Genomic DNA, 25,900 nt, shown 5'->3' on the forward strand with positions numbered 1-25,900 from the left:
TTGGGGGGGGTGGGAGGGGTGTGTGTAGGGCTTGGGTAGCTGTGATGACTCCTAGAGACTGTCTTGGTGAGAAATGAGAGGTGAATCGGGAGGAGGCTGGTGGGAACTGGAATGAAGTTATGGCAGAGAGGGGATGCATTGTTTAGGAGGGGCAATGCCATATTTTAGGTGACAGTGAAGGGGGAAGGCTGCTGCATAGGACAGTGCATAGTAGTAAGCAAGACTATCTTGTTTGGTTGTCGGCGATGGCTAGGGAGGATGTGCTGAAGCCCATGGGCAGGATGGTTCAGGTCACCCACTAGAGAGATGTATGAGTCTGTATGTGTCAAGTGTTTGGTGACTGGAGGGGCAGGGCCTGCTGGAGCTGTGAAGCCTATACCTCAGAGTCCTGGTTAGTGGAAGAATGGAGAAGGGCACTCGAGGGCATTGCTCTGAGTGGGACCCTTTCCATCCTTCTCCAGTTAGGGGAAGCTCTACCATGGCCCTGCTCTGTGGAGGTGCTGGTGAGGGCTGCTGACTCCTCTGAGTCCCTCTGAACCAGGCCTCCCTGGGTGCCAACTTCAGGCACTTTTATCTGCTTGATAGAATGTGCTGCAAGTTCTGTCACCTAGGCAAAGTATCGTGTTTGGGCATTTCAGTTCTCACGACTGTCGTCTTGACATTCCATGCTTCAATTCCCCTTAACGGTCTCACCCCCAGTCCCCCATGTCCTGTTTCCCATATCTTTAGGGTTCTGGTGGACTGAGACATGGAAAGCTTGGATGGCCTATATCCCCCATTAACTCTGAGCTATTTCTCTTCTCAGAGCCCCTTCCGACTGTTGTCTGTGACCAACAACAAGTGGCCTAAGGGTGTTGGTGGCATTGTGGAGATCCCCTTCCTGCTTTCCAGCAAGTACGGTGAGTAATGGAGCTAGTGACCTACCACAGGTCACAGGGTTTCAACTCCCCCCTTTCCTGCAGCTCCACCTCCCTTCTATACCAAGAGTGCTCCAAAGCTCCATCTAGCCTAGGGCCTCCTGAGCTAGAAGGAATTTCTGCAAGAGCTGATGGGTCTGCCTGGTCCCCACTAGTCCACCTAGTTACTCAGCTAGTTCCCTGCCAGCATCTCTGCCTTCTCTCCAATGCTGTCTTCTCTGAACGCTATTTTGGAACTGCGCTAAGAGTCCTGCTCTCAGCCCCCATGTAGGTTCCAAAGGGCCTCAAGGGCTCTGGGACCTTGGCAGGGGGTCAGCCATAGTGTGTCTTCCCTAGATGAACCAAGTCGCAAGGTCATCCTGGAAGCCTTTGCTGATTTTGAACGTTTCACGTGCATCCGGTTTGTCGCCTACCAGGGCCACAGAGATTTCATTTCCATCCTCCCTATGTCAGGGTGAGTGCTTCTGAGGTGTGTGTGTGCATATGTGTTGTTGTCACTTCTGTATTCAGCCCAGAGTGAGCAGAGATAGCATCTAAGCCAGGTTCTGGGCACATCTTGAGCTTAAACTGAGTGGTTCACCCATACCTGGACGTTCAGGGCTGAAGGTAGGGGAAGGTATGGGTACTGGCCACAAGGATCCTCCACTGCAAAACCCTCGTCTCCCAGAAGTCTTTGTGACATGAGTCTGGATAAATGCTGGGCCCTAGTTTTGCCATGCATGTGTCATTGAGTCCAGGTGAGTCCCTTAAACTCTGAGCCTCTTCATAGAGGTAATGGTAATTCGTATATCCTAGTTTGTTAAGGGTCTGAGATAATGTGGATGGAAGCTTGTGACTCAGATTTATGGCACGAGCCTCATGTAATGAGTCTCTCATGTAGTGACCTGCTTCTTTGTCCACATTAATGTCAGATCCCACCTCTTGGCAGCCCAGGGTGGTAATGAAGCTTTATGACACTCACTTCACAGTCCAGGCTGTTAAGGAACCTGGGGGATGGGACAGCAAACCTGGGGCTAGAGTCCAGGATTGGCCTGCCTGTCTGGTATTGATATATCCCAGGACCTAGGTGGGAGGAAGTGTCTGTCCTGCTCTGACTTTCCAGGCTGATGTCCAGCCCAGTTTACTCTTGTGGTCCTGCAGGTGCTTCTCCAGTGTGGGGCGCAGTGGAGGGATGCAGGTGGTATCCCTGGCAACCACCTGTCTCCAGAAGGGCCGGGGCATTGTCCTGCATGAACTCATGCATGTGCTGGGCTTCTGGCATGAACATGCACGGGCAGATCGGGATCGCTACATACGTGTCAACTGGAATGAGATCCTCCCTGGTAAGCCAGTTGGTGCCCAGGCTAGGCTGAGCCTGGGGGGCCCTGAGGGACAGATGCCTTAGGCCAGGGCTGGGGCTGAGAAAGTTGCCCATCTCCCTTGGGGAGAGGTCAATTCACCCCTACTTGCCTGCCCTTCATGGGAAAAGTGTGATTCCTGGGGCTGTTGCTCTGGACTCTGAGCCTTTATCTGCTCTCTTCCTTGTGCCCAAGGAAGGCCATTGCCTTTGTTTTGTGTCTCACTTCGCATTGCCACTGACAGTCACCCTAATGTGAGGTTGGCCATGTCCTATGATCCTTGCTCACCGAGTTAGCCCCCCCCATGTTGCATATTCCATTGTGTTGTGGTGGGACAGGGGCTATGTATCGATTGAGGGGGATACTAAACCAAGACAGAAGTCTAGGAGGTAACCAGCTACATGTCGGGCAAGGGAGCTGAGGCAGTACTGCAGGAGTGGGGTGTATGAGATGGTCAGGTGACACAGAGGACGCTCAGAAGACTCTAGAAGTGGCAGAGCTGAGGCTGGTAGTCAGGGGAGAGACTCTGATGCTTGAGAGCAGCAGCTGTGTGCTGGGCAGGGGGCAGGTTGCAAGGAATGTGGGATATCCTGTTCAGGGCAGAGGGGGCTCAGGTAAGAAGAGAGATGGCAGCTGCCCCAGGCAGGAGGGGAGCTCTGCTGAGGGGCAAGATCCACAGCGTTAAGGGGAAAGGGAAGAGTTGGAAGCTTTTCAGTGAAGAGCTGCTGGAGGGGTCTCTGCTGCTGCTGTGGGGTTGAGAGGGTGAAAAGTGGGAATTGTGCCCCCAAGAGCACTGTGCAGGCAGCCCCAAGACAGGTGCTCTGGGGGGGGTCGTCACATGGGTAGCACCTTACAAAGGGACAAGGTTGAATTAGACCCAGGCTATGGAAGTGGAGATGGGGGTAACTGTCATCCTTGCAAGCACTCCTACGTACTTGTGAGCACTGGCCTATGACAGGCTGTGAGAAACTCCAGATTTGAAAAAGCAGAGTCAGTCTGAACATCCTGATCATGACATAAAGTAAAAACCAATAGCTGATCAAAACCAAAAACTTCCCCTTCAAAACAGAAGTCAAATACTTTTAGTTCTGCAGTTAAAGAAATTGGAAGAATTCTCAAATGAAAATCGTTATGTAATCCCATCACTCTAGGCTGTGACAGAGGATTCTAAGTTTGAGGCTAGCTTGGACTACACAGACTGTCTTTACTAAATAACCATAACGGTATTAAAACCAGTATGGCTAAAGCTAGGCAAAGTGAGAGGCCTAGATACATATCCGTAAAAGCAGAGAAAGCAAATAAACACGCCAATTTAAGAAAAAAAAATAAAAGCAAGGGCAATCAAAGTAAAAGCAGAAATTAAGTTCATTAGTAATGTTTTCTAACTCATTAAGAGCTAGTCTCCTAACATTAAAACTGGCTCAAAAAGCTACCTCTCTGGGGGCGGAGCTCAGTGGTACAGCACACGCACAAGGCCTTGAGTTCCACCCCCAACACTGCAAACAAGCAAAAGCTCAGCTTGTCTAATGGGGGAAATACGTTTCTCTCAATGACAGAGAAAAGCGAGAATGCATTTGCATTAATGTGTATAAACTCAGCTAGGATATAAAAACTAATCATAGTAATTAACTTTTGTAGGGATTGAGAGGTAGGAAGTCAGAGGAAGGAGAATATTGTAAGACTTTGACTACTATCTTTAGTGTGTGTGTACATGCATTTCTGTGGTGCTAGGGATTGAACCCAGGCCCTGTAATGCCAGATAGTTGATTTTTGAGCTAGGGGAATATATTGCATATTCAAAATTATGTTTAATGGGTTTTTGAAGGGAAGAAATCACTGTTCTCTGGGTTTCTGATTAGGGTAAGGAGGCTGTTGGTGACCTTGGAAGAAGTGTTGACACAGCCTAATACGTCTGGGGAGGGATTTGGGGAGCAAAGATGTAGGGAACAGTTTCAGGATCTTACTTGGAAGGGTAGGTGGCAAGCTTGTACACACCCTCACTGGCCTGAAAGGAAGTTGATAATCTGGCCAACCAAGAGGACAGGACTGCTGGGCTCTAGATTTGGGGCTCTGTGATCTATGATGGGAAGATCAAGGTGGTCTGGCTGAGGAGTGGGGCATGACAACTCTGGATGGAGAGAGAGAAGTAAATGTTCAAAACTGACTCAAGGAGTAGGCAGGGTACTGGTGTCCAAGACTAGGCAGCCATAACTTTATAAGTGCTGTGGATTTGCAAAGATTAGTGTTATACAAAGTGTATCTGGGAGGAGGACGGAGAGTTGGAAAGGGCTTATAGGAAATGATGGTTGCCTGGCTACAAGGCCCCATGTTTCCACATCATCTGGTACAGATCTGGATTCCTTCCTGGTTGGGAGGGCAGGGTAGGGAAGGTATGTGGGAGGCAGGGAACCAGTTCAGGAAGAAGTGCATTTGGCTGGGGGTTCAGGCCCCTTTGCTTACATGGGCTGTAACTTTGCCCAAACTGCCTCACTGCCCATTGCCTGCTTGCCTTAATACATTTCCAAAGATGTGTGTGTCTGTGTTTTAAGGCTTTGAAATCAACTTCATCAAATCTCGGAGCAGCAATATGTTGGCACCCTATGACTACTCATCAGTGATGCACTATGGGAGGTGAGCATCTTTTCCTTTCCTCCCTTCTCTTCCATGGGTCACAGTCCCTGCTGTGACCCTGATACAGGCTCCACCCTTGGCTTCCAGGTTTGCCTTCAGCTGGCGTGGGCAGCCCACCATCACACCACTCTGGGCCCCCGGTGTCCACATTGGCCAGCGATGGAACCTGAGCACCTCGGATATCACCCGGGTTCGCAGGCTGTATAACTGCAGCCCAAATGGCTCTGATTCCTATGGGAGAAGTGAGTGTCAGGGAGAGTGACTTGACCTGGGGTGCTGATGTGGATCAGGGAAGGTAAAGGAGTAAGAGATGAGGATGAAAGGGGAGGTCAGGCATGTCATTGTGACTCATCACGGTAGAATTCAAAGACATGTTTGAAATTAGTTAATCCTTGTGATTAAATCACCTTGGCAAAAAGAGAGGCAACTTTCTTACCCTAGACAGACAATGAACATCTACCAAAACCCAGAGTAGAAATAATTTTAATGACAAAAGATTAAAACTTAGGATCAAGATAAGTTTTCTGATGACCATTCCATCTAGACAATGCTGTAACATATGGAGGTCTTAGCCATTTGAGGTATGGCAAGAAAAAGTTCTGAGGTTTAGAAAGGAAGTAAAAACTATCACTAATTATAGATTGTACTGAAATCAGCAAAACCTATAAGCAAATTATTAGGATTAATTTAAAATATAAAATAATATATAAGAATCATATCTTCAGAAAACATAACTTTTTAAAAGATATATTACTAAGAAGGTCTATTACTAAAAAGGCATATATACTAAAAGATAGACTACTAAGAGCTCCAGGAAGAAAAGTGACAGAAGTTATATAAGTTCTCCAGGGATGGGGCTGGAGAGATGGTTCAGTGATTTAAAGTTGCTCTTGCAGAGGACATAGGTTTGGTTCTTAGCATCTGAATGGCCACTAACAACTGTCCATAACTCAATTCCAGGGAATCTGGTGCCCTTTTCTGGTTCAGGCATTGCAAGCACATAGTGCATAGACATACATGCAGGCAAAATACATAAAATTAAAAAAATTTAAAATTTTATGGGGCAAAACATTTAATAAAGAAATACTTAAGTAGGTAGACATGGTGCTACATATGTGTGATCCTAGCACTCAGGATGAGGTAGTTTTGTAAATTTGAGGCCAGCCTAGGCTGTATAGTGAGACTGTCTCAAAAAAATACTTGAATATACAAATGAATGTTACAGATAGGAAGACAGTATTTTAAAATTTTCAGTTTCCCCAATTTGATCTATAGATAATTTGCACTCAAATCCCAACATTGGCAGGGTGATTCTAAAATTTACCTGAGAAAATAAAGACCAGTAAGAGCCAAGACACACCTGAAGAAAAATAAGTGACGGCTCCAGGTGTAGGGGCGTACACCTGTAGTCCTAGCAGCTGTGAGACTGAGGCAAGAGGATAGCCAACTCAAGGTTAGCCTAGGCTACATAATCACCCTGCTTCCAAAACCAGCAACAATCAAAAAGGGGGTGTGAAAAGTTGCCCTAACCTGTGCTATCAGGTTATAACTGTCCTCAAATAGATGCAAAGTGTATAGAATGTTTTCATGTATATGCATGCAGAATGTATGGCACATGCTTTTATGCAAGTGCATAGCATGGGCACAGAGATAAAGTGCCTGTGGGAACAATGTGGCAAGTTCACAAATGGATCCTGCTCAAATGTGGAACCTCCATAAGGGGACTTTGACCATGAGGGAAAGGATGGATTGACTACTAGATGGTTCTGAGATAATTAGGTATCTACTAAGTTACAATCATTATATACCAGTATACCCCAGAGGTCTAAAAGATTTATATGTGAATGAAAAACTTTTAAAACTACTGGAAGGAAACATAGATCTTTTATAAGCTTGGAAGAATTTCTTACATGAAACCTCCTAAAACTAGGATTAATAGTCATTATAGTTTTCATTCAATTTATTATCAAGAGATGCTACAATTCTAAAATACAAGTTATAAACTAGAAGAGATGCTTTGAAACATAACTAGTTGTGTTAAGAATCCAGAAAGAACTGTAGTAAGTCAAAGAAAAAACCAAACTGGAAAATCAAATGAGATATGATCCTATAAAACTCTCAGCCTAAGTCTGACATGGTGGCACATGCCTTTGATTCCAGCACTCAGGAAGCAGAGGCAGGTGGGCCTCTGAGTTCAAGGCCAACCTGATCTACATAGTGAGTTCCAGGTCAGCCAGGGCTGCACAGTGAGTCCCCATCTCAGACAGCAATAACAGAAAAGACTCCCTCAACCTCACTGAGGAAATGCAAATAAAACTACAATATCATTCTCTTCCTAAATGAGCAGAAATTCATAATCCCAACAATAACAATGATAAATAATTGGTAAGGATGAGGAGCAATGGGTGATGTTTGTACCCTACTGATGGGGCCATAACTTGCTACAACCATCCTAGAGGACAATGTGGCACCTTATGAAGCTGATGTGCACTGCTGTGACCCAGATTCCACTTCTAGGTCATCTTAACATCTGAGTCCCATCCTCCTTTCCCACCAGCCCCAAACTAATCACTAATCTTTCTGTCTCTATGGATTTACCTAGTCTAGACAGCTCATATAAATGGGGCCATGTAACAGGTGGCCTTTTGTGTCTGGCTTACTGCCCTCAGCATACTGTTTCAAGTTCATCTATGCTGTGGCACTGATCAGCACTTCATTGTTGAACATCTAGGTTGTTTCTGCTCTTTGGCTATTTATGAATATAATGTTAGTATACTATGTCAGTATCTAGGTGTAGAATTGCCAGGCCCCTTGGTAACACCATGCTTAACTGTTGAACTTTCAAAGCAGCTGCAGTGTAGCTGAAAATTTGAAAATTCCACCATCAGTGTAGGAAGGTACTGACTTCTCCATTCTCACTAATGCTTATAATCTATGCTTTGATTATAAGCATCCCGGTGGGCACAAATATCCCATTCTCATCTTGATTTGCACTTTCCTAATGACTAATGATGTGGAGCATCATTATTTATGTGACTAGTAGTCATGGCCCTTTTTGGGACAAATAGCTGCGCAGATCCCTTGCCTAGTTTTCAGTTTTCTTGTCTTTTCCTTGCTGAGTTGTAAGTCTCTTTTAAAATATACTCATAATTGACAAGGGGTGTTCATTCAGTCATTTGGAAAAATTTCACCACAGACAGTGTGTAGTTTTCTCTTTCCAGCGTTTGAACAGCAACACTTTGACTTTGAAGTCCACCTCATCTTTCCCTTTGTCATCGTGCTTTTGGGTGTCACGTTTGAGAGGGTTTTTGTCTAACTCAAGGCTTTGAAGATTTGTCTGTTGTCTTCCAAGAGTATTAGTTCTGATTTTACATTCATGTCTGTGACCGTTTTGGGGTTTACTTGTGTATGGTGCAAGGAAGGGGTCAGACTTCAACCTTCTGTCTGTAGCCTATCTAGCTATTTTAGCACTATTTCTTGACTCTTTTCCACATGTATGTGTGTATATGTATACAGCATCAAATGTTATATATTATTTTGTATGAGTTATGCCTGCATGTGTGTAAATGTACCCATGTCGGATCCCCTGGAACTGGAGTTATGAATGGTTGTTAGCCACCATGTAGGTGTTGGGATTCAAACTCGGGTCCTCTGTAAGAGCAGCCAATGATCTTAAACTGCTGAGCCATCTCTCCAGGCTGAATATTACATATTTTTTTAAAACTGAAGGATGAGATGTCAGTGTTGCAGGTCAATATGGAGGTTTGATTATCACAAAGAGCAGAGAATTGGGAGGTAGCTGAGAGGGACTGGTCCAAGGGAAGGTTTTGTTAAGATGGTGGACAGGTTGACATGTTTGGGTGTTGAAATGATGGCCCAGTGGAAGAGAAGGGGCAGTACAGGAGAAGGAAGGTCTGTCAGAATTTTCAGGGGGGCTCAGCCCTTGATGGGAGCTTGGTTCTTCCTTAGACATAATGGGAAGGGACACAGGAAGAGTGGACTGGGTCATGTATGGATCTGGGGACACGGGAGTAGACCTGGGACACAGGAGTGGACTGGGTCTGTTTGGGGTTCTGGGGACAGTTTATAGCCTTGGCCCCACACAGTGAGGTGAGGTTGCTGTCAGAGCAGTGGGAGGGACATGAGGCGGTACAAAGCAGCTGGTTGGTTGAAGTGGCAGGACATAGGGTGGTGCTAGGGACTGGGGTATGACAGGGAAGGTGGTTGGGGATGTCCTAGGGGATGATGGCAGCTGAGTCAGTTGACAAAGCTGGTCTAAATTAGAGGGTAGAGGCACTGCTGCTAGAAATTGAAGTGTCAGTTGTTGTGGGCTCTGGTGCTGATGGGATCCAGAGGGAGGGCTGTGAGGGCAGCAGAAGCAGGTGGGAGGAGGGTCACTGGTTGAAGGAGTCATTATGGATTGGTCACTGTCCATTGATGGAGAAATGGGCTCATGGTGAGCCTGTGGTAAGTGAGCAGGAGAGATGGGGCTGAGAGCACTGCAGTCAGTCAGGACATGCCAGATAAAGCCAGGTAACAAAGGCCTAAAGTAGTGTTCTCATAGAAGTGTCAGTCATGGCCTGGGTGTGGCAGCAAAGAGGATCTGCCTCCTCCTGCATTAGTGCCAAGACCTGAGAACACTCATCGTGTGATGCCCTCCTTGGGTTGGGACAGGCATGGTGAAGGGAGGTGAGTATTGCGCTGCAGAAGGCTTGAAGGGCCTGGAAGGCTGAAGAGCTGGGTTGATTGGGCGAACAGAGCAGCCTGGGGTGGGAATGGGGGGTGGGCTGTGGGATTTTCTAGTGGTGACCTCAGGGGCCAAGTGAGGAGTGAATGACATGACTTCATTGTTTTTCTTCTTTTTAAAGACAGGGTCTCACGACAGGGTCTCACTATGTAGTCCTGGTTGGCCTGGAACTTGCTATATAGACCAGGCTGGCCTCGAACTCGGAGATCCATCGGCCTCTGTGCTGGGGTTAAAGGTATGTGCCACCATACCTGGCCTACCCTGGTCTCTTTTTCAGTTTTTGAGACAGGGTCTTGCAGGATAACCTAGGCTGACCTGAAACCCACAGTCCTCTTGCTTCAGGTTCTTGAGTAGCAATTACAGGCATGAGCCATCATACCTAGCCATTGTACTGGTATATGGTGGAAATGTATGGATTTGTGTCTTAGCAGTGACCTGGTAGGTTGTCAGCTCTGGGAGTCTGGTTCCATATCCCCTTGAGTAAAGCCTAAGTCAGCACAAGCTCTTGCAGCTGGGCCACATGCCTTCCTTTCATGATTTTTGAATCCTAACTTCCTATCTCTCCTGCCCTAGGGTTCCAGGCCCACAGTGATGGCCGGAGCTCCACTCCTGACTCTAGATCATATATGCAAAGACTTCTGGAGGTGCTGTTTGAAGAATCCAGGAGCCCAGGCCCCAGTGGCTCTAGGGATGGAGGCCAGGGTATTGCTACAGGACCTATAGATAGTGCACAAACGTGGGAGCATCCTGCCCAGAGTGAGTTCAATGTGGAGGCAACCTTGGCAAGACCACCTCAGATGCTAGCTTCCTCCCCAAGATCAAGGCCTAGAGCAGATACAGATGGCATTGCTCTGCAGCAATTACAGCTAGCCCGAGTGCCTACCATACCTTCTACTTCATTGCCAGAAGCCAAAGACCAGCCAGTCCTTATCCAAGCTGCTTTTGAGAGCCCAGCTCTGCTTCCAGGAGGTGGTGAACCTGGAAGTTACTCTGAGGAGGTGCCCAGAGATTGAGCCTGTGACTTTGTCCACAAGTGGGGGAGGGTGTGTTCTATCCAGAGGGGCTAGGCCTTCTAGCCCTTGGCCCCTCTGTGTGTGCATGTCACCCCTGTCTTCTATCATCTGTCCTGGCCACTTTCTGATGCCCATAGTTACTACCTTGCTCTCTTCCCTACCATATCACCCCAAGGAATCCTAGGAGGATAGAGAGGCCCCTTGGGTCTCTTTGATCCTGACTTTAGCCTGAACCCCAGAAGATGCCTGGGATGGGAACAGATAGGATCTTGGGAGTGGTAGGGAAGAGAGAGTTCAGCCCTGATGGTCCCTGGGACTTCTGTGGCTGAGGCCTAGCCCCCAGCATGAACTCAAACGCTGCCTTGGGAATAGGCCTCAATGGGGAGACCTGTGACCCCAAATATCCCGTCCCTGATCTGATGTCTTGCTGTAAGGATGTTCTGAAGCCCTGGCCTTCAGTCCTGTTCTTCAGGAAGCAGAGAGGCCAGTTCATTCTCCTGCAGAGCTGAGCCAAAAAGAGATGGCGCTTTACCAGATCTACATGATGGGCCCAGGACAGCCTTGAAACTCATTTCTATGTCAGATCACCATGTCTACTTGCCTTGCCCAGAAGAGGCTCTGGAGGAGACAGGGGTTAGGGGTCACATTGCTTGTCCTCCAGCCAAGCCCCACTCTTCCCTGGCCTTCCTCATGAGGTTTCTTCTAGGAGCAAAGAAACTGTGGGTGCCAGTGAGAATGTCTGGGCAAGGAGCCCTGCAGTCTCCAGGGGACTTTTAAGTCAGGGAAGCTTTGCTTGGGGTTGGGAAGGGGACAGGAACCTCAGCCATGTGGTAGAAGTCAGGAATAAAATTGGGTATTTGTTTCATGTAATGTGCTATGCCGACCTCCTATGTGCTAGATCCTTTTCACCCCCCAAGTGCCTGTGAGGGGCCCCCAGGAGGTCACACCCACTCTCTAGAAAGGGTCAAACTTCAGGAGGGACATAGACTTGCTCAAGGTGGCAGAGCAGAGAGCAGAAGTAGAGCTGAGCTTGGCATCCTGAAGATTGAGAGTTTGGACTTTGCCAGCCTTTGGAGAGGGGCTATCTCAAGGGCCTCTTGCAGGCTTTGTCCTTAGTTTAACTTGGGCTTCAGAGCCCAGTCCAGCATTTTCTGACACTGAATGAGGGCCTAGTGCTGGGCATCAATCTCAGGAAAGATCAAGGGATGCTGTCCCTCTTGGTCCTGGGTATGGGGAATGTGGGATCAGGCTATGATACTTAGTGAGTGGAGGCTCTGACCATTGGGTGACAGCCCCAATGAGAAAGGCATTGAACAACCCTTGAGGTACAAAGTGTGGCTGCCTTGCAACATGTTCAAGTAGCATCTGGAACTGGGCTGGGGACTCCAGGTGGCCCTACCAGGTCAGAGGAAGGTATTGGCTCTGGCTTTTGAGCTACCCCATCAGGCTCTCAGGCCATCTATGAAGATTCTCGCTAAGATGTGGCTCTTGAAATAATGGCTAAATATGGCTTCAGAAGATGGGCTTGGGTGAACCTGGTAGCTCTGTTCTTTGGGGGTGGCCAGGGGCAAAGCTGTCCTTGTCATTTCCTACCCAGGAAGTCATTTGTCACTCTTAGAACCTAGCTTCATGACAGCTCTGGGTGTAGGTGTGCTCCCCAAGCCTCATCCTACAGAATGTCTGGTGGTTCAGCCCTTTAAGCTTCAGCCTGCAAAATAATCAGACTGGCTTAGCTACCTTCCTGGGGGGTCTGGATTGTTCATCTCTCCACCCCCCCACTTACATAGTGGACTTGCTCACCAATGTATTCACTTATTCAACAGACTATGAATATCAGGTGCTAGGCAGGCTCTGTGATAGGCACTGGGAATAACATGAGCAAGGCAGGGCTTCTAGAGAGATGGATAGTAACTGGCTAATAGCAAAGCGCCTGGAATTGAGAGCACTCCCACTGGCTGTTAGAAAGGACCCCTGTACAAATGCATGTCACCTGAGACCTGGATGACAGGAAGTGGTTGTCTAGAAGAAATCTAGAGGGCCACAGTGCACAGGCCCTGGGATAGGAAGGAGCCAGGAGCTTCTGGCTAGTGTATCGGGGCAGGGTAAAGCAGGCAGGCCTGGATCAGGCACAGAGGGGAGAGTTTTCTTCTAAGCAGCAGGGAGTAAGAAAATTAAGGCTTAAAAAAGACATTTTTTAATGGGAAATGGATTAGAAGCCAAAAGTTGTCATGCGAATGAAGGGATTGTGGAAATGGACAAAAGTGGGTGCTTTTGACCCGATGCAGGAGGTGAGGGGAAAACCCAGGTAGATGCCGACCTGAGAACCAAACTTAGGGAGAGACATGGTTAGGGGAAGTGGACGTGCTAAGTCTGAGTCCGCTATAAGACACAACATGGGTGGGTCAAGGAATGGGTTGGCTCAAAGGGCCTGGGTTCAAGGGGAGAGCGGGCACATGTGCCCTGGAGGGTCACCAGTGTCTCGTGGGTAGCCATGGTTGGATGAAACTCCTGCAGAGTTTAGATACAGGAGGGATTCTAGAACTGGATGTGATGCTGTGCAGTTAAAGTGGAGTTTCCACATCTTGGCACCCAACAGTCTTTCCCTGTGGTGGCTAACCTGAATAGGCTAGATGTCAGTAGCAACCTGCCTGGGCTGTGATGGTCAAAAGTATTTCCAGGCATTGCCAAAAGTTCGTGGATGAAGAGGGTCACAGTCACTAAGAGCCAACAGGAGACTTAGGAGGGGTGCCCTCTGAAGAAAGATTATCACCAAATATTCCAAGGTCAGGGAGCGGTTCACTGAGAGGACACACATGGGTGGGCTTTGGAGGGTCGGCTGCAGATACATCTCTGGGGGTCATGGAGAGATGGGTGGGTGGGCCAGGACTGAGTTTGAAAGCAGGGGGTTGAAGGTAGCCTGAGTAGTTGGGTGGGCAGGAGGGCTGTCCGAAGGGGAGGCAGTTGTGTGAGGGGGAGTTGGAAGGGAGGAGTCCTGGGCTCAAGGGGTACAAGCAGAGAACTTGCTCTCCCAACAGAGCACACAAATGGAACTCTCATGTGGAAGCCCCTGCCTGATGCCTTCCATTTTCTAAGCAGCAGGGAAAGTGGGAGGGAGGGATGCGGTTTCAGAGAAAATGTGGTATTAGAAAAGTCTGGAGACCTGTGGTTAGGAGTTTAGCACTGAGCTGCTCTATGCCAGTAGTTCTGTAAAAAGCAGTTGCTTGGTCAAAGGGAGTGGGAGAGTGGGTTAGGCTTGACAGGTGGGGCTGGGGCTCTGCAGGCCCTTGATGACAGAATGACTCAAGGGTCTGGAAGCAGGGGGGCTGGATCACATGGAGTGTTCTGTAAATGAGGGTCCAGGGCTTGAAAGGTAGGGGGATCTGGGAAAGCAAAGTGTGTAGCTCTGTATGTGTGAATGTCAGTTTGGGGGAGTCTTTAGGGAAGGGAGGGCAGTGCTAGGAGCTGCTGGGCCCCACCCAGGAGACTCAGTGCTGTCACCTCAGTTCTCAGATGTCCTGTTCCTCCCTAGGTTCCCATGGTCAGGTCAGGGAAAATAGTCTTTCCCTTCTTTGGAAAAAAAAAAATTTGTATCACCTACATGTAAAGTCATCTGTCCTTGCGTTGTCTCTCCAAGGACATTTCTCTGGGGGATCTTAGGCACAAGCTGTCTGAGCATAATAATTATACATTAATGCCACTACCCCTCACTAACAACTGTGGGCCAAATTTTGGAAACAAGGAGGGATGTTCCTCTGATAGAACAGGTGATTCAACAGTCATCAGATGATATTTAGGTATGGAATTCTGAGTGCCAGAGTGTGCATGGTATCAAGGGACCTGGCAACTAGGACCTCCTGTCTGGCAGGGTGGTGACAGGCCAGTGGCGCTTGAGGAGAGCAGAGCCTACTCGGGAGGGTCTCTGGCAGAACAAAGCCCTAGGAAGGACCGGAGGCATGCTGACTCCATTCCTTGGTGCTAGGGGCTAGGCCATCCCTTGGTGCTAGGGCAGCTCCTCCTACTCTCTCTGCCACAGGGCAGGAGGGCACCCTCACTGTGGCCACCTTGGGCTGGTGCCTGACTGGTCAGCATGGCCTGGCTTCGGTAGACTTGGAGTTGCCCCTTCAGGGAGGAACCAGGTGATTCCTCCTGAGGGTGAGATGGGGTTATGGGTAATCTTGGCTTCTGTTCCAGTAGCATCCTTGAGGCTTGGCTCTTTAAGGAGAAAGGGACATAAAACACCCCATCTGAAGCTGCTAACAGTGTCTGGGGAGTCTGCCCCAAGTCTGGCTATGGCTGGAGATTGTGGGAAGGCAGACTATGTCTCTTCAGTTCTCCAGACCTGCAAGCTCTGTGACAGAAAGCAATGGGGCAGATGGGGTCTTGCCTCAGTGGCTGTTTCCTAGGCTCCCCATAGGCAGCCTCAGTCCTTTGTCAGTGAAGGGACTACCAGAACCCCTTCATCCCTGGTGACTGGGGGCTAAGCCCTGCTCAGCCCAGTGAGTGGGAAGGATGTATGTAGCTGTAAACCCTGTCTCAGGAGTGTAGCCTCAAAGGGGCAGAGGCAACTGGCTGTGCTTTCTGATCCTGACCTACCTGTCACCACCCCATTGGGCTGTGGCTGTGGTGGTCCCACCCAAGAGGGTGGCAGGGCAGCCTGAGACGAGGCATTTGTTCCCATCGCCCCAATGTGGCTGTGTGCAGAAGTCTGGGCACCACCTGTCTGAGTCTGGGTAGGGGACAGACCTGTCCTTGAGAATCCCAAGATCACACAGTCCATTCTCTCAGAAACAGGCAGGAGGAGTGAAAATCCAGGGGACATACTGGGTTGAAATGGGGACTGGGGGTGAACCTCATGTTCAGAGATTAATCTAGACATATTTACATGTGTCCCTTCAGAACTGGAAGTTGTCAACACAAAGCCTCGCTTTCTAGGCATTAGGGAGTTCCAAATCTGTGGAGAAGCTTCTGGAGGCTGCCCAGGCTGCACTGGTAACAGTAGTTTTCTGGAGAGGAGTGTGGGGATATCTAAGGGAGACCAGTAGCTCAGCATTCCTTTGAAGGCAGGAGGGCCTAGAGTAAAGTTTCCTCTTGGCTTGTTTCTCTTCCCACAGCCATCCTAGAGGGGCTGAGATGTGCATCTGCAGTGGCAAAGGCCAGCTCCTCCTTTCACAGCGGCTGCTGACACCTGCCTTTTCTCTGAGCTGGGCATGGGGGAGGGACAGGGATGAAAGGGGAGGAAGAGCCACATTGGCCCCCACTAGGTCTCCTCATGTTGTACCAGGGGAGGAAGAAACCTTTTCCATTGCCTCATTTTCCATTGACCAAGAGGCTGCAAGCCCGTACCTTTGCTTTGAGTCCGAGCTGTTTTTCCTCTTTAAGTCCTGTCTTGGGGCTGGGGAGATGGCTCAGGAGTTAAGAGCACTGGCTGCTCTTGCAGAGGTTCGGTTCCCAGCACCCACATGGTGGGTAACTCCAGTTCCAGGGGATCCAGTGCTCTTTTCTGACCCCTGTGGGCACTGCAGGACATAGGTGCAGTTACATACAGGTGGGCAATACACTCATAGATTAAAAAAAAAAATTTACCTGTCTATCCATCTGCTTGTTTACCTACCTACCTACTTTAAATGAAATGTATGTGTGTATCTCTGTATCACGTGCAGGTGCTCCAAAGAGGCTAGAGGCTTCGAATTCCTTGGAGCTGGAGTTAAAGACGTTGTGAGTCACAGGATGTCGGTACTGGCAACGAAACTCCGGTCCTCTGCAAAGGCTCTCTCTCCAGTCCCCCCCAACCCCACTCTTTCTTACCTCGTTTGCCTTTAATGAGGGAAAGTGAGGCAGCAACAGGAAAGCTGCAGTCATATATCCCTAGTGGTTCAGTGCTTTCCTCTGGTGCTGTCTTTTCAGTGTCTCCGGGACGCAGACCATCTCTGCACGCAGACCGCAGCAGAGGGCGCTCGCAACGCGGAGATGCGGCTTCAGTGCACGTCCAGAGTCCAGTCTGGGTGGGGAAGCATTAAGAAAAGGGGTTCGGAACCCTTTTCCCACCCCGTCGTCCTTCAGTTACGGTTCTTCACGGCTGTGATGCTGAATGGAGGTCATGCTTAAAGACCCCAACATTCCCCAGCATGTGACATGAGCTTGCGCCTACTACCCCAGATCTGGGTGCTGGGTCCCAGTCTCGCAGCCTACAGGCAAATGGACCCTTCCTAGTGCCTGGGGACAGACCAGCTCCGCGTCACAGCCCAGGGCACGCACCGACCCTTCTTTGCATTCCTTTCCAGAACCCGGGACACCCGGCTCCCCTGACCTGGAAAGGAGTGCAAACGCCAGGGCAGAGGCCCCAGCGAGGAAAGGGTGCATGCCGAGGGGCCACCCTCCGGCAAAGCGCACCTTCCAACCACCCTCCCTCGGGTCGCCAGCCCCGCCCCTCTCCCTCCCCCGGCTCCCGCCTCCAGTCTCCTCCCTCCTCCAGCCGCTCGCTTTCTTACCCACTCCCCTGCCTGGGCGGACTGCCTGCAGGCGCGGCTCCGGGAGAGAGGGCTTCGGCTTTGCGCCTTCTCGGAGCACCAGCCGCGCATCCCTGGTCCTGCCCGCCGGGCTCCGCGCCCTGCGCTCTGCCTCCTGCAATCGCGTGGCGCAACGGCGGTACTTTCCTCCGGTCCTGGGACTGCAGCGGGACAACTTGGAAAACTTCTCTGGGGCGACATCAGGGTCGCCCAGCACCAGTGGAAGAGGATGCAGGAGAGAGTTCACTAGTCCCGGGTATCCCCAGGTTGCCTAGGCCAGACCATGGGGCTCTAGAGCCATCAGCACCGCCAGGGGGTCGACCCCCTCCAGTAGCGAAGCCGGGCTGGCGCTGTCTCCCGCAGAGCGCGTGTTTGGTGAGCTGAGCTCCCTATGGATTTGTCCCGCCTCGCCATGGACCACCAGGGGCCCTACTCCGTGCAGGCCACCGCGGCCATCGCAGCGGCCATCACCTTCCTCATCCTCTTCACCATTTTCGGCAACGTGTTGGTCATTCTGGCTGTGCTGACCAGCCGCTCTCTGCGAGCACCACAAAACCTGTTCCTGGTGTCACTGGCTGCCGCGGACATTCTAGTGGCCACGCTCATCATTCCGTTCTCTCTGGCCAACGAGCTGCTGGGTTATTGGTACTTCTGGCACACATGGTGCGAGGTCTACCTGGCGCTGGACGTGCTCTTCTGCACCTCGTCTATCGTGCACCTGTGCGCCATCAGTCTGGACCGATACTGGGCAGTGAGCCGAGCACTGGAGTACAACTCTAAGCGCACCCCACGCCGTATCAAATGTATTATCCTTACTGTGTGGCTCATCGCAGCCGTCATCTCTCTGCCGCCTCTTATCTATAAGGGCGACCAGCACCCCCAGACCCACGGGCTCCCCCAGTGCGAGCTCAACCAAGAGGCCTGGTACATCTTGGCTTCCAGCATCGGATCTTTCTTTGCTCCCTGCCTCATCATGATACTGGTCTACCTGCGCATCTACATGATTGCCAAACGCAGTCACCGCAGAGGTCCTAGAGGCAAGCAGCACTCTGGGGAGGGTGAGTCCAAGCAGTCCCAACCTGTCCCTGGAGGGGCTCTAGCCTCAGCTAAGGTGCCAACCCTGGCCTCGCCTCTGTCTTCTGTGGGAGAGGCCAATGGACACTCTAAGCCTTCTAGGGAGAAGGAGGAGGGGGAGACCCCCGAAGATCTTGAATCCAGGGCTTTGCCACCTAGTTGGTCTGCCCTTCCCAGCTCAGGCCAGGGCCAGAAGAAGGATGTTGGGGGGGCAACTGAGGAGGAGGAAGCTGAAGAGGAAGATGAAGAGGAGGAGGAAGAGTGTGAACCCCAGGCACTGCCAGTGTCTCCTGCCTCAGTATGCAGCCCAGGCTTGCAGCAGCGCCAGGGTTCCCGGGTGCTGGCCACCCTCCGTGGCCAGGTACTCCTGGGCAGGACTGTGGGTGTTGTGAGTGGGCAGTGGTGGCGACGTCGGGCACAGCTGAGCAGAGAGAAGAGGTTCACCTTTGTGTTGGCTGTGGTGATCGGTGTTTTTGTACTCTGCTGGTTTCCCTTCTTCTTCAGCTACAGCCTGGGGGCCATCTGCCCACAGCACTGCAAGGTACCACATGGCCTCTTCCAGTTCTTCTTCTGGATTGGCTACTGTAACAGCTCTCTGAACCCGGTTATCTATACCATTTTCAACCAGGACTTTCGCCGTGCCTTCCGAAGGATCCTTTGCCGCCAGTGGACACAAACAGCCTGGTGAGCCTGCCTGCTCACTGCCTGTGAAGGGTTGGTACTAGGGCCACCCTGTGATTTGATCCCCACCCCCACCCCTTTATGAGTCCATCTCCCTGGGTCTGTCTGGTCACTGCAGACCCCATCCTAGGAACCCCCTGAAAGGGTCATGACAGAAGTGCTGTTCCCAAAGGGCCCACTTGAAACATCTTCTTGCTGACTCTTCTGTGGGAAGCTCTTCCCCACTCTCTCCTGAGCAAAGGCAGCTTGTACCTTCCTGGATATAGCCAAGGCCAGGCTGGATTAAAGTACCTCCCTCCTAGCCACCTGCAAGCTAATGGGTGGGCTTCCCTTTCCTGAAGACCACCTGTGCCTTGGCAGACCACTTGCATGTGGTTTCTTTTCTTTTTGTTTTTTTGAGACAGGGACTCATGTAGCCCAGGCCAGCCTCAGACTTGCTATGCAGTCTGAGGATGATCTTGAAGTTCAGATCCTCCTGCCCCTACCTCCCCAGTGCTGGGATTACAGGAGTGCACCACTCTGCCCAATTTATGTGGTGCTGGGGATTGAACCCAGGGCTTCCTGCATGCTAGGCAAGTACTCTACCAACTGAGCTACATCCCCAGCCTTGATTCTTCCTTATGCCTCCCAAAGAACAGGAATCTGGTCTTCCCATGTTTCCCAGGAAGGCCTGCTGCTGAGGGAGAGGAAGGAATGAAGACAATTCACTCAAGTTGAGCACCTATGGTTCCCATTGGTTACTTGGATGGGGTGTGTATGGGATGGGTCTCTGTGCCCACCTCCTCTTTGTGTTTTTACATTTGTGATTCCTTTGAGGCCAGAAGCATGGGTTGGTTTTCTTACTCAGCATCCCTCTGAGAGGCAAGTGGGCACATGGATGCTTTGGTGAGGAGGTCTGGAAGCCTGGCCTCTGCCTCAATAGGAGCTCCAGATCACTGGCATTCACCCCTGCAAGAAGCAAGGCGACAATTGCTTGCCGCCTACTTATGGCAGGGAGATGAAAGGCTTTGCAGAGAGCTTTGAGCTCCGTGGGGAAATGCGCTAGAGAGCCAGCAAATGTGATTATCTAGTGATCTAAAAATCCCCTTCCTATGTGTTTACCACCGCAAGCCTTCCTGTAGACTTTTGTTCTGTGCCTGGAGTGTGTGAATTTCTACCCCAAACTGGAAGTGGGGCGAGGTACACAGAGTCGCTATTTCAAGTTCCAGGGTTTCTTTGAGAATGTGTTCTTGTGCCCGCAAAGATTTGAGTTTTTATGCCTGGTGACAGCTTTTCCATGTGTCACCTGTAACACCAACAGGGTTTTCAGTAACTTGGCCCCCACCCCAGTGGGGGATAAGTCTTTTGTCAACAAGCAGGCAAATAATTTCCCTAAGACAGCTGAAAATACCTCCACCATGGAAGCAGTCTGAAATGAGAGCTTCAGGTGGGATGATGGGGCTGGAGAAGGCAGCCAGAGTCCCATGTATTTGTAGGGCAGTCACCTGCTGCAGGGCCCAGGCAGCTCTGTGAACCCCATGGGAAGCCTAGTGGGGCATAACTAATTCTACCCCAACCCAGGTAGGCGCCTTTCTGGCTGTTGAGGACCTTCACAGAGATACAGCTGTGCACTGGGGCACCTCTACCTCCCCGTTCTCTCTCTCATCATAGGCTCTGCTGCCCAGAGCCCTGGGCATGCATAAGGGATGTGTCTGGATCTTCTCCATGGGCAGCCTGACTTCAGCTCTGGGCACTGGATCTCTTAGCCTCAGGGAAGGAGTGGCCTGAGTTGCACATTCTATTGGCACAGGATGGACTGACTAGTTTTGGAAGGTGCTGAGGGAGTTTTCATGGACATAGAAAATGGTGGAAACCAGAGTCCCTCCTGGGGAGGAGGACTGTCCAGCCTGGTCCATGGTTGGTTGGATTTGTGAGGCCATGACACTGACTTGGGGGCATGGCTGAGGGGCTGATTTGTAACCATCTGTTGGCTGATCTTATGTACCCCCATGGGACCCATGGCCACCTGTTGTGATATGCAGGTGTTTTTAAAAGTCTAAGCTATTTTATCAATAAAGGCTATTTTGTAATAAGCAAGCTGTGTCCTGGTGTCTAAGGGCTGCCAAGAGAAGTTAGGGATTCCTGGGCTCCTTGCAAAGGACTGATGAACTGGGGCTCCCTCCCAGGGCCAGCTCGCCTCTCCACTCCACTGCCTATATGGTTTTGTCACCTCTCAGCATCCTTACTTGTCATCATAAGCCAATGAATACACCAAGAGGCAAGACAGGAAGGTGTTTGGGGCAAGAGAAGACCACATGTGAAGGTTTTTGAGTTGATGGTATTTGGGAGACAGCCTCAAACTCCCCTGCTGCATGGTCGTGTGTACAAGAAGGCACTACTGCTAGCAGAGGAAGAGGACTGGGCTGGAGGAAGGGTAGGCCACTCTGTAGAATGGAATCTACACAGCTGCTGTGTTTGGCCAGAACAGAGCTGCTTTGCTTCAGTTGTCTTAAACCAAGCCTCAGTTCCAGCCTTCCAAGCTGAAAAGCCTGGTAGGATCATTCTCCTGAAGCCCCAAGATTTCTGTGAGAGAGAGGGAATGAGTCGTCCTTGATGCCTCAGAGATGGCAAAGAAGGCAGCCTCTGGGGCTCCAAGCTGGGCTGATCTAGTATGAAGAGTAGGGGTGAGCCAGGAGGTGGGCAGCTGGAGGTCACAGGCAGGGTCGACACCCCTGGTATCCCTAGGTCTGGGATCTAGGGTGCAGGACTGCTTTACTATTCCCATGTTGATCCAGAATCTATACTTTCACCCTTTTCGTACTTTTTAGGGGTCACACTTCTACTCAGGACAAACAGCAGAAGCTTCAGTGTGTCCAGCACCATCAGTGGACATGAGCGTTGTTGAGAACCTAACAAGAAAGAGACCTGCCCTGTCTGGCTCCCAGATCCTCCCCAGCATGGCAGCCAGCACCAAGTCCCCACCGCCCCATGTAGGTAGGCTTCATCAGTCAGTCCCTTTCTCTGCCAGGTGCATGTTCTTTCCATCAGACTATACCCTCTATCACTCGAGGGTCTGCAAGGGCCTGGAAATAGGTGCCTGCTGATCTCTGGAAATGGAGGCAGACAGTCACCCCGCTGGAATAGATCTGTTTGCAAGCTGATTTGAAACACATTTAGTCTTCATACCCTTGCCATGTATGGTTATTTCACAAAAGAGGAAACTGAGACCTGGAACCACACAACTCTGACATTCAGGTATAGAAGAATTTGCTCCATCTCTTGTGCCAGCTTTATTTCAGTGGTTGTTGGCTGAGTGGAGGTTCTGAGACTAGGATCTGTCTGGATTCAGTAAATGGCAGTGCTGGGATTAATTGTTCATGTCTCTGCCACCAAATGCAAAGTGATGGTATGCGTGTGTCAGGGTTTCTACTTCTGATAGCTCAGTTCTATTTCTGAGGGCCCAGATACAGAAGATGTCTTGCCTCAGGTGGCCTCACATGGACACATGAACTGGATGTAGCACCCAGGTTGCCCAGAGTATCACAACTTCTAACTGAAGGGATTGCTTTATATCCAGAGTCAAGAAGTCAGGAAATGTCTGCTGACAGCCTGGACTAGGCGCATCCTCATCTTGCTACCTTATTTAGTTCTCAGGACTCATCCAGGTCCACAGAGCTAATGGGGGATGGTAGGAGCCAGATTCAGCCCTGGCTCTCTACCTGTCTCCTCTCCCTCACATCCCATTCCTGCAACTCTCAGAGTCACTAGGCTGGTAAGGAATTGTAGATGTGAGGGAATGGGAGTAATCTTGGCAAGCACAGAGGAGATGAGGGCAGGGGCTAGGGCACTAGCAGGGAGTCTCTGTAGCTCACCAGGTGGAGGAGAGCTGTCCTGGCTGGGAACATTGACCTTCAGGAGATTCCTTTCTCTGACTGAAGGACAAGCCCTGAGTTAGTGAAGCAGTGGAGAGGAGAGGACATCTCTTTAACTGTCCCTGATTTGTGAGAATCTGGATTCTCAGCACACAGGGATTCTGGGGCAGGGGTAGGGGACAGGCTTCGAAGCCAGACCATGCATCAAGCAGTCTGCTAAGAATTTCTGTTTAGAGCACTGTGGTGAGGGGGCCCTCCTGGCCACCTGCTTAGAATAGAAGGTACTGGAAACAAGAAGGCCAGGCTAGAGGGAGGTTTGTGGGTAATCAGGCTCAAGCCCACCCCCACGTGAAGTCCTGTCCGGCTTAGATACAAATGGGGCAGCTGCTGGCTGGGAGGAGTCTCTACCCAGCTGGAGCTGTACCAGGCAACCTTTGGCTTCCCTGGTGAGGCTGGGCAATCTGCTCACGGGGCCTGGTCACTGTGGGTGGCAGGGCTGACGTGGGGCTTCTGTTCCCATGAAGTCACAGTGGGGAAGTGGGGTGCCCAGGTTTATGTCCTGCCTCTGCTACAATGCTGGGTTTCTCTGGGCAAGGCTTGATCCTTCTCTGAACCTCTGTGTCCTTGCCTGACCATGAAGGACTGACTTCCCCTATTGTCCAAGGTTCTCCAGCTTGGGGTTCCCTCTCATTCCTTCTCCCCCAAACCCAGCTTCCGGGAGGGTCCAGGCATGGGGGTTCACTGAATTAATCAGCTGTGTTAATCAGTTGTTCTTAGCACCAGGCTGTGGCAGGCTCTAGTTGTTTGCTTTTACCTTTGACAGCTTAGAACATAACTGGGCACCAAGTCTGGAGTGACAGATTGTTTGGGGTCCTCTGAGATTTTCAGTGGTAACAAGAATGAGAACAGCTCTGACCTGTCTGTGTCCAGGGCCTGACAGTCCTTGCTTGAAAGGGTACCAGTGCTATCCTGTGTCATTGGTGAGGGAACTGAGGGAAAATGAGGGCTTGCCCTTTTGTCAACCAGAGTCAAGATGGTGACTCACACAACCTATGACCCCAGCCTCATCCTCCTCAGCACCCCAGAGCCTCACCCTTGGTGAGTCGTGGGCTCACCCTAGCATCCACCTATGTGGCTTGGGGTAGCTCCTACTTGTGAACCTCCTTATTAAAGCAGAAGCCCAGGCAGGGGTGTGAACTCCCACCCTCCAGGCTCTGCTCATTGTCAGCAGGAGGAGGTGTGTATGTGTGGGGCTCTCCAGGCTAAAATTAGCTTCTGGATTCTTCGAGCTCTGCATCCGTCCTTCTATCCGGCTGGGGAAGGATGCTGTCAGGAGGCCAGTGCTGGAAGGAGCTGGGTGTCAGCGTACACCCTCCCCAGCTTGTGGGCTCTGATCTTCTCACACCCTGTCCTGGCCCTGGGCCAAAGGCTGCTGCCCTTGGCACGGCCTTGTGGCCATCTATTGATTAGCAGTGATTTCTGAGGGAGAGGCCCATCACCATCCTCCCTCTGCCCCTGGGAGTCTAGTTCTTCCTCTGTCCTTCATCTCCCTCTTTTCTCTTCTTTTCTGTCTTCAAGGACTGCACTCCCACCTGATCACCCTGCTCCTCTGGACCCTCTGACTTCTCCCTCACCCAGGGGGAAGTAGTCCTGGCTCTTCAGGGGCCCTGCAGGCTCCATGGACCTGTGGTGACTGTGAGGGGACCGGAACAGACCAGAGGCCAAAAAAGAGTTTTCTCTCCTTGGAAAGTTGGGGCTATTTCTGTCCCTACTGCCTCCCTCTGGGCCTTTGGGCTCCAGAGCAAGACTAGCAGGCGGGGGGAGGTGTAGGGTCAGGCCTGGGTGCAAGGGGCTCTTTGGTTTCCCTGTTGGAGTTGAGGAGAGGGGCTCCTCTAATCTCAAAACTTCAGGGGCTTCATGGAATGACCCTGCTCACTTCCTAGCTCCCATGGGGACCTGGGGCCACTTCATGTGGGAAAAGGTCTGGGCTATGATGGAGGGAACCCAGGTGTCCCTGTTCCCTTTCCCAGCCCATCCCAGCTGCAGCTGTGAGGGAGGGAGTGCTGGAGGCTGACTGGGCCTGCAACTCCCTGGACAGTTGTGGGATGCGGGGGAGGGGGAGGCAAGGATTAAACCCAGCTTTCCCCTCAGCACAGGAGAAGTGGTGGAAAGTGGCCATAGGCCACAGGCTGCACTGGGCCCCTCTTGGAATGCTCTTTATCAGGTGCCTCAGACATATCCTCCTCTGTAGGCTCAGCAGTGGCACCCAGCTGGGAGCATTCAGCTCCTCAGCTGTTGCAGAAGCCCTTGTGGGGCCCCTAGGCAGATTCACCAAATTGCTAGGTGAGCTAAGGTAAATTCCATCACCTCTCTGGGCTTTATCTTCCTCTTTGACTGATGAAAGGTTGGGGCCAAAGCATGCTCAGATAATGTCTTGGGCTACTCCAGGAGCCACAGGGCAGGGAGGGAGAAGAGGAAACTCAGGTCTCCTGATCCCACCCACCCTGTTATTTTTTGCTAATGAATTGCCCAGGGAGCCCACCCAACTCCCTCTGCTCCATCCTATCCTCCACTCAACCCCCACCTAAGATCAGAACACATCCCTTGGTTTTTCAGAGAAATCTAGATGTCTGGGCCGCAGCAGGAGGACATTTGTAGGGCAAGTGGGAGAAGGTGACAGGGATATGACCACCAGCTTGGACTTGGCACTGTGTCGAAGTAAGATCAAAGGGGAGCTGGAACTGGAGGGCCAGACAGGCCACACTCCTGAGGAATCATAACTTAGAATGACATGGTAAGGATACATCTCCTAGCCACAGGCCCATAATGAAGCAACTGAGACTCAGGTTTAGCTCACTTCAGTCTTGGCAACAGAGGGGTCTGTAGAGCAGAGCTGTGTAGAGAACCTCCTGTAAAGACAGCCTGGATCACAGAGCTCAGCATCCCACCCTCTCCCCACTCTCAACCCCATGACGGAGGCTGGCTTAGAGCAGGCATTGGGGTTAGGAGTTAGGAGACCAGGGAGCATTCCAGAAAACTGGAGCCATCTTGGCGCTAGTCACACGCGGCTGGGGACCCTGGGCTCTGGGGACTTGTCTCGGATGTGGGCTTTGTGTTTTTTGTTCTGTTTTGGTTTGCTTTCT

The 25,900-nt window shown here is 50.9% G+C and overlaps 2 protein-coding genes across 2 annotated transcripts in view; both read left to right on the forward strand.

Moving 5' to 3' along the window:
- The window catches only part of Astl (astacin like metalloendopeptidase), a 13,793-nt gene extending 3,148 nt beyond the window's left edge, over positions 1 to 10,645 (forward strand). Inside the window, exons 4-9 of the mRNA XM_008838172.1 lie at positions 806 to 899; positions 1,254 to 1,371; positions 2,058 to 2,239; positions 4,804 to 4,885; positions 4,973 to 5,127; positions 10,206 to 10,645. Coding sequence (XP_008836394.1) covers positions 806 to 899; positions 1,254 to 1,371; positions 2,058 to 2,239; positions 4,804 to 4,885; positions 4,973 to 5,127; positions 10,206 to 10,645 — 1,071 coding nt within the window. The remainder of the gene's footprint in view (positions 1 to 805; positions 900 to 1,253; positions 1,372 to 2,057; positions 2,240 to 4,803; positions 4,886 to 4,972; positions 5,128 to 10,205) is intronic.
- A 6,580-nt stretch (positions 10,646 to 17,225) lies between these two features.
- Positions 17,226 to 19,335, forward strand: Adra2b (adrenoceptor alpha 2B). The gene has a single exon (XM_008838185.2). The coding sequence runs from the start codon at positions 17,543 to 17,545 to the stop codon at positions 18,911 to 18,913; it is 1,371 nt and encodes a 456-aa protein (XP_008836407.2). The 5' UTR covers positions 17,226 to 17,542; the 3' UTR covers positions 18,914 to 19,335.
- Positions 19,336 to 25,900: the final 6,565 nt, after the last annotated feature.

The sequence above is a fragment of the Nannospalax galili genome, unplaced genomic scaffold, assembly GCF_000622305.1.
Source record: "Nannospalax galili isolate Female #2095 unplaced genomic scaffold, S.galili_v1.0 scaffold1311, whole genome shotgun sequence".
NCBI classification, from domain to species: Eukaryota; Metazoa; Chordata; class Mammalia; order Rodentia; family Spalacidae; genus Nannospalax; species Nannospalax galili.

Coding starts and splice junctions, on each gene's coding strand:
- Adra2b (XM_008838185.2), top strand. CDS start 17,543: ATGGATTTGTCCCGCCTCGCCATGGACCACCAGGGGCCCTACTCCGTG.